The sequence below is a fragment of the Aphidius gifuensis genome, linkage group LG5 (genome assembly GCF_014905175.1).
Source record: "Aphidius gifuensis isolate YNYX2018 linkage group LG5, ASM1490517v1, whole genome shotgun sequence".
Lineage (NCBI taxonomy): Eukaryota > Metazoa > Arthropoda > Insecta > Hymenoptera > Braconidae > Aphidius > Aphidius gifuensis.
This window is the reverse complement of record NC_057792.1, coordinates 4,096,462-4,109,054: the sequence shown is the minus strand read 5'-3', so window position 1 is coordinate 4,109,054 and position 12,593 is coordinate 4,096,462. Positions and strand designations below refer to the sequence as shown.

At 27.3% G+C, this 12,593-nt stretch overlaps 1 protein-coding gene across 4 annotated transcripts in view; it reads right to left on the bottom strand.

Moving 5' to 3' along the window:
• Window positions 1–1,486: 1,486 nt before the first annotated feature.
• Window positions 1,487–12,593, bottom strand: part of LOC122856937 (serine/threonine-protein phosphatase 4 regulatory subunit 1-like) — a 77,297-nt gene continuing 66,190 nt past the window's right edge. For 3 of the 4 annotated variants that reach the window (XM_044158855.1, XM_044158857.1, XM_044158858.1), the window contains 7 exons: window positions 9,217–9,329; window positions 6,348–6,490; window positions 6,125–6,271; window positions 4,434–4,604; window positions 4,059–4,351; window positions 2,539–3,982; window positions 1,487–2,456 (listed from right to left, as the gene is read on the bottom strand). In XM_044158855.1, coding sequence (XP_044014790.1) covers window positions 2,022–2,456; window positions 2,539–3,982; window positions 4,059–4,351; window positions 4,434–4,604; window positions 6,125–6,271; window positions 6,348–6,490; window positions 9,217–9,329 — 2,746 coding nt within the window. In that variant the 3' untranslated portion in view covers window positions 1,487–2,021. The remainder of the gene's footprint in view (window positions 2,457–2,538; window positions 3,983–4,058; window positions 4,352–4,433; window positions 4,605–6,124; window positions 6,272–6,347; window positions 6,491–9,216; window positions 9,330–12,593) is intronic. The other variant, XM_044158856.1, reaches the window with a different exon arrangement.

The following is a 12,593-nucleotide window of genomic DNA, read 5'->3' as shown; positions in this document are numbered from 1 at the left end:
TGTATGACGACAGTAATTCAATGGACACACGTCAACGTAGATTTGCTGATACAAAAAATGATCTTAATGATGAAAATTCATTTTACAAAAATAGTCTTGAAGATGTTTATCCAGAAGCTGTTGGAGATTTTGAATATCATCTTCCTTTGGCAAAACTTGTAAGAACAAAAAGACTTGATATATCAGCTGAATCTAAAAATGATAATTTAACAAAAATAAATAATGAACAAATCATTAATTATCCTAACAGTGATGATAAAAAAAATATAAAAAATTTAGATATTAAAAATATACAAAAAAGATCTGTTAAAGAAGTTAAAAGACTTGCTAAGAGACTTATTGCTAAAGTTAATGAATTAGAAAATTCATTTGAACATTCACATGGTTCAGCAAAGTCTAAACAACAAATTAATACATCTGATAAGTCTGTGAAAATTTCAAGTATGCAATTAAATCAAGTTAAATCATGAAAGCTATTTTGAACTAAAAAAAAATATAATTAAATATATAAATATTTTATTGACCTTATATAGCAATAGATTTTTTTTTTTTCTTGTTTAAGATTATACAAATAAATAAAATTTAATTTTAAATGCCAGTTTATTTTCATTCATTATTTTTAAAAATAATTTTAAGAATAATTATTAACAAAAACTCCTGACGTAAAAAGAAAAATATAAAGACTAAAATTAGAGAAATTAAAATGAGAAAAAATAAAAAAATCTTACACAAAGTGGGAGGATGGAATGCCTTTAATTGCCGTGTAACTTGTGGCAAAGGTCGACAAATAAGATGTAGAGACATTGTATCCGTGATTGTCATACAATTGAAACGGAAATGGAAAAAAATATATGTCATCCTTCCTGTTTGGTTCATCTGGTAAATTTCTCACTGTCTACAAATAATTTTAATTATTATTATAATATAAATTTGTAAAACGTGAACAACAAAATCATTAAATCAATTTGTTTTTTTTTTTTTTTTCATCGTAAGATCATCGAATACATAATCAAATGATTTTTATTTTTTTAAATTTATTATACACAATAATTATTACAAATTATCATCGCAGTCATCGGTTTTTTATTCATTTTTTTTTTTCATCAATATAATATTCACAACAACAAGTGCCAATTACGATAATGAAAAATTCGATTTAAAAAATTAGTGATTGGTAATTACTTTCGTTTGATAAACCTATATATATATAATTATTAATCTTAATTTTTTTTTTTTTTTTCAAAAACCTTACAATGTACAACAGTTTTTATTATTTTTTATCAGCATAGGCGGTTTTTTTTTTTAAATTATTATTTTTCATTACTATACAGTGATTTTTCTAGAAAATGAATTATTTTGACATTTCTTTTTTTTTCATGTTTAAATATTCATCACAATTTTTCCATTATCAAGATAAGAAAAATACTTGTGGAAAATGAATTTTTAATTATATTTCAATTACAAAAAGAAAAAAAAAATTATTTTGATTTAATTTTACGCTATTTGATGAGTTACTTAAAGATTGAAGAAAAAAAAAGGAATGCGTTAAATCGCATTGGCAATATAACTGATTGAGAAAATAACTAAAAGTAATAAAAAAATGAATAAATATAAAAAAAAGAAGAAAAAAAAGTGCGTGTTTGGTTTTCTTTTATCATCATGTAAACATTGTTTTTTTTTTTATTTATTTTCAAAATAACTGCAGTCAAGTCAGTCAGTCAAATCGGCGCAGCCGGTTGTAAAACAACAAGTGTAATGAACGCAAAAAAATAAAAAGAAAAAAAAAAAAAGGAATAAAAAATAATAATGCATTTATTGTCAAACGCACTGAGCCTTTTTTATTGACCGCAAGTAAAAGTTGTAATAATATTTGGGTCACAGAATGTTACCCGACTGTGGCGTGACTTTAAATTGAAGAAAAAACAAAAAAAAAAGGAAAAGATTGAAATTAATATTATTAAAACAAAAAAAAAATAATATCATAAAAATTTAATATTTTCATGTGTTAATTAATAAATGTTTTAATTTGAAGATAGAGTATATATAAGTTTACGACGATCATCACCAGAATATGTTCCAGCATCACCACCAGCTAAAATTCTAACATCTCTATCTGGATCTTGACGCATAATCCTAAAGATTTTTTGAATTTCTTCATTTTCTTTTGTTCCAAGAGCATTGCTTATATGTGAAACTTGAGTTGTCAATGTTCTAACAGCAGCAAGACGAACATTAGGAACAGGATCAGAACATAAAGCAAGTAAACATGGTAAAAATTCTTTTGAAAATCTTTCAGCACTTATTGCTTCACAACTTATTAATGATTCACATAGTAATGCATATGATTGACGACTTGTCCATTTACTTGTTGATGCTGTAAGTATTGTACGAAGTTCTAAAATATGTGCAGTTATTAATTCTTCATCAGTTGCCAAATAAGAAACAATTTGTGTTACCTGAGAAAAAAACAACAAAACATTGTTAATAATAATTTGTTTTTTCTTAATTAAAAACAAATATAAAAATAAAAATATTTACCAATGCACGTGCCATATGTCGAACAGCAGATACTTTATCATTAAGTAATGGAAATGATAATGGCATAATAAATGTATAAACATCACGTGGTTTAAATAATGGTATTGCTTCAAGAAATTTATGTGCAGCTTCTTCTCTAAAACGCCAATTCCATTCATTATCCATTGCAAGAAATGCCTTTAATCTTGGTAAAAAAAAACATCTATCTGTTGGATTTAAAACTTTTAAAAATGTTGATAAATGTTTTAATGCACCAATTCTAACTTCATCTAAATCTTTTATAAAACCATCATATATTGGTAATAAATCTTGACTTGATAATTCTTCACCAAGTATCATTGCAACTTCATGTATACTTGATGCCATTATTCTTCTAACTTTATATTCTCTAGCATCAGATAAATATCCATATGCTGTTTTTAACATATTCCAATTATCTTTACCAAGTGTTAATACAACTGCTGGAAAATAAAATGCACAAAAACGTGGTATTTGTGATGGATTTGTATTCCACCATGCTTCTGGATCAGCCATTGATACAAAATAATCAACAAGTATTTGTGGTACAATTGTTTGACCCTTAATATCATTATCATTTTTTATTGTATTATTACTATTATTATTATTATTTATTTGTTGTTGTTCTTGTTGATTATTATCATCAGATATTGTTAATAAATTTATTGTATCATTAAGACTTTTTAAACTTGTATTACTTTCATTATCACTTGTACTTTTATTTTCATTGCTATCATTGAATATTGTTGAATAATCTATTGTATTATTTTCTGATTTTTCTAATTTATTTAAACTTGAATTATTATCTTCATCATCATCATTATCATTATCTAATTTTATTTCAATATCATCATTATCATCTTTTTCTGTTTTTTCTTCAATATTTATTTCTTTTTCAATTTTTTCATCATCATCATTTTTTGTTGTTGTAGTATTATCTTCATTATCAGATGTTTCATTATAAACATTATTAATAATTTGATGATTTTGATCGACAATAATAATTGTTGGTTTTTGTTGATTATTAGCTGTTAATACTGATGATGTTGCTGCACGTACTAATTCATCATCAAGTTGTAAATCAGGTGGTATGTAGTAATACAGGAATGGATTAAAAAGATGATGTTCTTCAGTCAATGAGTTATCATCATTATTGTGATTGTTGTTTGGTGTTGATGATCTTGTATTATCATAGTAATTTGATGTTTCAAGTGAACCCACACTGCACCACTGGACCTTGGATAAATTATTTAATGGTAAATTTTCTTTATTTTGTTGCAAATTATTATTGCCTACATTTGAATGATTTGATGAGTTGAGCATGATGTTGTTGTTGCTACTGCTGTTATTGATGTTGTCATAGTCTTCATCAGTTGCAACTTTACTGGCAGCCATTGAACTGTCTGGTGAACCAGTGAATGATATCCTATTAAATAATAATTAAATATTATTAATAAAAATTTATCTTAACAATTTAATAAAATAATAATATGATAACTAACATATTGTAACGAAGTTCTGCACCATGATGATCAGTCATAACAAGTTCACCAAATTGATTATATGAAAAACCAGTATATTGTTGAGCAAATGTTGATATAAATGGACCCAAATGTTGATATGCTGATATTCTAACCCATTTTGATTCATCAGAAAGAAAATTTGCAAGTATTTCAGATAATATTGTACTTCTATGTTCAAGTGACACAGTACATGCAACTGATACAATTACTTCAGCACAAGATTTTCTAACTATCCAAAATGCATCTTTGCATAATGTTACATACATTGGAAGCTATAAAAAAAAAAATTAAATATATTTTTTTACATTAAATATCAACTGAGTTATTTTATATATTTAATTTTAATTATCTTACCAATTTATTGTACACAGTATCTTTTGGCAGAGCAACTGAAAATTCACCAAAGTGAAGTGCACATAATTTACGAATGAAAAAATTTCCATCACGACACAGTGATAAATAACGTCGTAGAAATAATTTTTCAGCTGTTGCTGGTTCCAATAGTGATGCAACTTTACTCATGCCCTGTGAAAAAAATCAACCAACCGAAAAAAAAAAAAAAAAAAAACATTAAAGTGTCAGTTTCATACAGCTTTGTTTTATGTTTGTTTTTTTAAATGAAAAAAATTATAATTTAATTTTTAAAGCAAAGTTAAAATAATTGATATAATTTTTGTTTCTTTTGGTGACTGTATCAATCTGTTTTGCTCATCAAAGCTGGCTGTGATATGAGTAATTAACACCACATCACAACCACTCTGACGGGCAACACATTTGATTAATTTTAAATTTACATGATTAAAAAAATAAATAAAATTATTATTAATAAATAAATCTAGATTAATAACTAATACTGTAAATATTTGATGATTATTGTTGATTTATTGATGAGTGTTTTTTGATGGAGCAACGCTCATCAAAGCTGGCTGTGATATGACAACGAATAATAACGCATATAACAGCCACTCTGTGAGCGCCGCATTCATCAAATTTTTTACGAATTAAATAAACATTAAATTCGTATTTCTTCTTTGTTTCTTTGAATAAATTTAATGTTGGGCTGAAGTTTAAAACACCGATCCAATATGTCAAAAATGGCTGTGATATGAGAATAATATATTGCAACAACACGTCACAACCAATTTGACGATTGGATCGCGTTCTTTCTTTTTTGTTTTTTCTTCTGGCTTATTTATTTTTTTAAATAATTTACTTGATTATTTAAAAATATAAATTTTTTTGTGTTGTTTTCTTCTTTTTCATGTTATCCTAAAAGCAAATTTATAAAAGAAAAAAAAGACAATAATAGTTGTTAATATTTGACGAATAATTTACGAGCCGACCTCATCAAAGTGGCTGTGATACGATTGAACATTATGAACATTTCACAACCAGTTTGATGTCACGGATCGCAAAGCAATTTTCTATTTTTTTTTTCTTCTCTTTTGATAAATATAATAAACCAAGCTACATGAAATAATAATGACAATATATATATTATATATACTTGTTAATTTTAATTAATATTTTGGTTGAAATTCTGGCTGATAATGGACACAATTTTGCTCATCAAAGCTGGCTGTGATAGGCGTAACTCTATAACAAACCCGCTTTGACGGTAAAAGCATGCCAAACTATTTTCACTTTATCCACAAAAACAACAAATAATAATTATAAAAAAAAAAAAAACATTATTTAATTGACCTAAATAAACTAAAATAATTATATTTGATTTCTGTTTGTTGAGATGCTAACTGAGAATAATGTAGTTATTTAAAAAATTTAAAAAAACTTTATATTGAGTGAATGATTAAACGCCACATGAAAGACAAGGTAGTGAGACGCGAATAAACGCGGACATCTCACTACCCATGTCTTTCACGCAGAATCCATCATTAAATTAAATTAAACGTTTTCAATAGATTCACGATTATTATTTTAAAAAAACAAATGAAAAAAAAAAAAGAATCTCCAAATGAACAAACAAATAATCAAATAAACAATTCAATTTAAAAAAAAAAAAAAAAAAAAAGGAAAACACTTACATCAATAGCTAGTGTGACTAAATCAAGTTTGCCAGGTTGTTCGCCCATCATGAGAAGAGTTGGTGCGACGGGAAATTCAATGGAACCCTTGTCCAACAAGCCACGCTCAACAAATGTCATAAGGGCTGTATGAGTTGCCTGTCTTACCTGTTGACATAATATTTAAAATAATAAAAAATAATTATTAACAATTAATATATATATATAATTTAATGATTATTACCTGTTGATCTTCATCAACTAAACAAGCACAAACAAGATGTATCAAATGATTTGATAATACATCACCAAAACGTTCTGGTACCTCTTGGCATATCATAGCCACATGAGGCAATTGTTCAATGAGTTCAAGTCTGACATTTTCATCTGAAATAATACAACAATTATTTATTAATAATAGTACATTTAAATAAACAAAATAATATAGTATTTTTCAAGTTGTTTGAGGTAGGATTAATGCGTCAATTTTGATCCACTGAAAAATATTAAGGGCACAGGTATACAAGAGGTATATAAACTTGACTAAAGTTCCGACAGAGAAACCATGGTTAAAAAGGAAAAAAAAAACAAAAAAAAAAAAAAGGACAAGAGAAAGAGAGAGAGAGAGAAAAAAAAGGGATCGCAAGAAAATTTTGGAATGCTGTTTATTTGAAACCAAGCTAAAATGAAAAGGAAACTTAAAATTCTTAGAAAATAAAAAAATTAAAAATTATTTATTTTAATATAATTAATTAATGTTTAAAGGAAAAAATTGATAAAAATTTTTTACACTAACAAGATGCTACTTGAGTCAAATTAATGACAACTTAACCTTAAAATTATTTAATTATTTTTTTTTTTTTTTGCTATTTTTCTCTCACCTTTTATTTAACTGTCAAATGTCGAATGAACTTAAATAACCAATAATATTTATAATAATAATAATGTGTTTTTATAATAGAAAAATACATTTTCTATGATAAAAAAAATACGCGGTAAAACGTGGTTAGATAAATTTTATTTTATTTTTTTTTTTATTTTTTGGGGAACGATACGCGCGCGTTCACTTTGGTTGAAAGCGTGGGGGCGACTGAAGAGTGCACCTTTCGTTGCAGTAGTAGTACGATCACGGGGGGAAGAGAAAAAAAAAAAAAAAAAAAATAAGAATACGACGCGAAGAAGAAAGAGGGGAAGAAACAAGCATCATTCCCCACTTTTTAAAAATTTTTATGGTGGCTCAAAGTGCGACCACGATGGGCCCGCCGAAGAAGCTCCCGGAAAAATTCCCCCTAGCACCCTTCAAGAATTCAAGATGCCCCTTTTTACTCCTCACTAAGAAGAACGAAAATAAAAAAAAAAAAAAAAGTATAATGACTTGACGAGGCACACGTGCTGCGTCTTGCCGCTTTTATTATTTTTTTTTTTTTTTTATTTTATTTCCTCCCCCTCTTGTGATACACGAGAATCATCTGTCCCAGGTTCATCGGTAACATCCTGCGCGCGTGGCTCAATTTGGCGGCAAGGTAAACACGCCGAGTAAAAAAAAAAAAATTATAATTTGAAATAGTTAAATTGATGATTATACTCTACTCATTATTATATGCTTCAGTAAAATACATCTAAAAATTTTAATCATCTACCTAAAATCTCTCTTGCTAATCTATTTTTTTTTTTTTAATCAGATAATTTTTTAATTTCAAATTTGAATGTCAATTTTTATTTTTAATTAATTTAAATTTATATTTTAAGTAATTGAGAAATTGTTTTGATGATGCTCTTGTAATTGATATTGTATTTTTATTGACTCTTTTTTTTATTTTAATAATTTTATTATTTCCCTGCGTGTACAAAAACGCAGCAGAGAAAAGCCTGGGCACGTGTCCCAATGTCTTGGCTTGTTCAAGATGCCTTATTTTCCCCCTAGCAAAATGGTCACACACTAAAAATAGATATTTATTTTCCCCCCCAATTTCTTCGACTTGGTTTTTTTTTCTGTATAAAATGTGCCCCCGGATGTAGCTCGATCGACTTATGTATTCTTACACAATCAACCTCATCGGTTTTCAAAGAAAACTGACAAGAAAAAAATAAAAAATCAAACCCATAAAGTATCATGATTGAGCATCAAAATTCTATGCAGCTGTCTTTGATTTTTTTGCTATTTTTCCCCAAAGTATTATTCAAATGAAAGAGATATATATATATATATTCTATTTTTTCTTCAAACTTGGGAAAAAAAAAAAAAAACATGTAAGTATAAATTTAAAGATTAACTCATGGGGGGTCACTGAAAAATCCGGTATATATATATATATATGTATTTAAAAATAAACTCTTTTACTATGTTTCTCTGTTGGCTGTGTTTTTTATTTCTATTATTTCACTCTTCCTCATGTGATATTTGAAGTGACTTCCGGTGATGCACGTGCCCTCTTTACAGGACGGAAGTACGGTACATTTTGTCGTCACCTACTCGAAACAACATTACATCCCAGATGTTTAAATTAAGCAAAGAAGGGGGACAGCTTGTTAAAATAAGGGCAACATTTTATACATTACTATTTTATTTTTTTCATATATAATTAATATTTGATTTTTAATAAATCATTTATTAATATATATTTACACACTTAACTACAAAAATCATAGCGTGCTTTTTTTATATTTTTTTTCTACGGAAAAATCCAAAGATTACTTTGGAAATTTCTCCAGACTTTTTTCGTAAAATAAGTTTCTCCAAATTTTCTTGGTAATGAAATCCTTTTTTTTTAAAGTTATTTGTTAGTAAAAATTAAAACAAAAAATATTCTACCATTCTACATACAGATGCATACTGAATAATTTGATTTGCATCTTCTGTTCAATATATATATAAATTAATTTTGTGCAAATAAAAAAATCGTGCGGCTATAATTTTTCTACTTAAGCTTTTTTTGCATTGATGCATCAAAGGATTTGGCACTGTTGAATTTTCCAATCCTTATTGCCATCAAAAAGCATATACTGTTTGATCTTATGTTTTTTTTTTTTTTCAAAAAACAATAATACTATTATACAAAAAAAAAAAAAAAAATGAATTAATAAATAAATGCTACATTGAGCTGAGTTATTACCTGACTCATTGATCAACTTATGAACAGACTCCATAACCTCAACAACATTGAGTTCCGTGCCATTATCAACGGCATTTCGAAATACTTCAATTAGAATACGTCCAACCAATTGACTGTAACAAATAAAAAAAATACATAAAAATTTAAATAAATGGATAAACAATTTAATTCAATTTACTTGTGATTAGTTTAAAAACCGTGAAAACGGTATAACAAAATGGAAGTGAATTTGTGTAATATGAAAAAAAGTAGACGACGTAGATGCGTAGATTCTTTTTTTGAAATTGTCGTATGTGTGTGGGTACTTGCGTAAATCCATATATATATACAAGTATTAAATAAATGTGTGTAATTTTTTTCGAGGCATGAGAGAAGGGAGAAATCAAGTTGACTAGTAATCGAGTGCTATTGGCGTAATACCTCGCCACGCGGTAAAAATTTTTAAGAGAGGGAGAAATCGGTATAACGCGACTCGCTAGTGATTATACTGTGATCCCGCGCGACAATGCCACGCCCACGACGCCCGCGCAAACATGGCCGCGTTGATTCACCAATTTTATCCATCAAAAAAAAAAAATAAATAGCGCGGGATATTATATATTACAATTATTATATTTAAAATATATATTTATAATTTTTAAAAATTTATATAAATTTATAAATTTAATATTTATATAAATTTTCAATAATAAATAATTATAAATTGCTTTTGGAGCTTTTATTTTGATAAAATTTATCAAAAGTTTTAAAAAATAAATTATAATAAAACTTTGTGCATATTATCGATTTTGTTTTACCGAAATTCGATCGAAGCCTTCCAAAATAATACGAAGACCCACAATATCCTCAGTCCAAAAAAAAATCAAATTATCCTCCCTTTTTTTTCCCTATTTTTTTTTTTACATGAAAATAATTATTTGTTCCTCAGCTTGAATAATTTTTACTATGTGTAATTTTAAAAAATTTGTCATATCATCGAGACATCCACACTACGTCCAGGTGTTTACCCCTCAAAATAAAATATATAAAAAAAAAATGTTATAGATATAGTGAAAATGACGTTTGTCTATGCATCTGTCATGTCGGCATTGAGTTCCATTAATCAGTCTAATCCTAACGCCTTTTGCCAACTGTCGACACCAGAAAAACAATTTTTCAAATTTCAAAAACACAACCTAGTTTCATTATTTTATAACCACAAATTTTTGTCCATATCAAATTTTTTTTTTACACCCCTTGTTTATTAGAAAACCATAACGGTTTATTTTTCTTTAAAATAATATAAAAAAGTTATCTAAACAATAGCTTAAAGGTCGTCCTGAAGGACAATATAATTCAATATAGAAAAAAAAAAAAAAAGTAAATTATATAGTCTTATATGAATTTAAGGACAGGTGCAATATAGGAATAGGTACTACCTACAAGGGATGAAAGAAGAGTTTATATATTCTTTGAAAAACCGTAACTAATCTTGAGCAACAGCTTTTATCCTTAGGTCCTTGGAGAATTAATACAATAGATATTTGACATTGAGGACAACTAAAAAGTTAAAAATTCAACAAAAAACAAATATCTGGATGTAACACATTTTGCATAAGTAATAAAACATACAATGCATTATACAAAAGTAAAAAAATAAATTTAATGATAATACTGGTTGTAGACTAAAATAGTATATGCAGGGTGCCACGACGGGATTTTTTTTTTTTTTTTTTCATTTTCTAAGAATATGTTAGTAGAAAAAAAAAAAAAAATTACATGACTGATAAATTTAAGCAAAAGCAAAAAATTAGATAACAATATTGTAAAAAAAATACCACCAGCATAGAAAAAATTTCGATTTAAATGTTAAATAACAAGCAAATAATACAAACACAAAAAAACCATAATTTTATGTTGTGACATTTCAAGTGGTGCCTCTTTAGCCTTGAATAAAAAGGAAAAAATTCTTTTCATAGGGAAAAAAAAAGGAACAATATACATAGAAACACTGGGCCAATGAAAATTTCACTTCTTTGAAAAAATTAATAATAATAAAAACAAGTATAATGAAAAATGAATATATAATATTAAAAAAAAAAAAAGTATATAAATAGAAAAAAAAAAAAAAAAAATAGTTTGGCGCTAAATAAAATGGTTGATTGTTTGTGGAATGTGGAGAGAAGATGATTGTGTGGCACCACGAGTAAGCAGCACACAAAAACAAGGAGGATAAAGAGGTGCAGTGAGGAAGAGGGAATTGCTGGCAAAGTCAATGCACCATGAGGGAATGCAATTCGCGCCCGTTCTCTCATACACACTCTACATCAAAGTGCATCCTACCGTCTCATATAATATTATATATATTCACACACACTTATATACTGACTTTCTCATTACAAAGTGTACGAAATGTCGGTCTGTGTGTGTGGGTAGGTGGGTGGGTGGTTGAGTTGGTCGGTATATATGTGCATAATAGAAAAACAACTAAAATATAAAAGGGGAATTTTAAATAACACATGTATATTATTATTTATAATATATATGTATGTGTTAATATAATATATACACGAAGGACAAAATTGCCTTGTAGGCGTTTTACAGTGCTTACACTACTATCGGCTTCTAAGAAGCTATAATGCACTCTGGTTTGGAGTTGCGAATTGGCTTGGGTGTATAATACTTGTATAATACGAACAACGATAAAAAGAAGAAGAAGAAGAAGAAGAAGTAGTAGTAGTAGAGGAATGATGATGGAAAAAAAAACATGTTGAATAATAAGAGAAAGAAAATATAATGCGCAGTTCCTGGGGGCAAGATGAACCGGGTGGTCCTTTATACCTTCGACATAAACACGACATAAGAAATTTATTTGAAAAAAAAAAAATCGAAATAAATAAAATAACATTATTAACTACTGTTTTTATATATCAATCAATATTTTTTTTAAATATTTCAAATTCAATAAGCCAATAATCAAATAATAATTTTATGATGTTCGATAAACAATAATATAATATAAATTTTTTTTTATTTTTTCATAGTTTGCTCCAACTTGAATTACTTTATAGCAAAAATGTTTGATGATCAGTAGCGCCATCTGTGAATTTGTATTATGTGAGATACTTTCTTTATCACTCACAAGTTTTGCTCACGGGAAGTTGCAGATAAAAAAAAAAGAGAGAGAGAAAAAGAAAAATAGCTCACACTCATGTATGTGAATGTCGGTGTGCATGCCTTGATCGCGTAACCGTTGATGTTGCGCGCGCATTATATCGCTATAGTACGAAAAAAAAAACTATTCAAGATCTGAGACTGTGTTGGCTAAAAGAGTATATAGGTATACTAGATAAAAAGGAAAAAAAAAGAAAAATATATACGATACGTGAGGAGGAAAG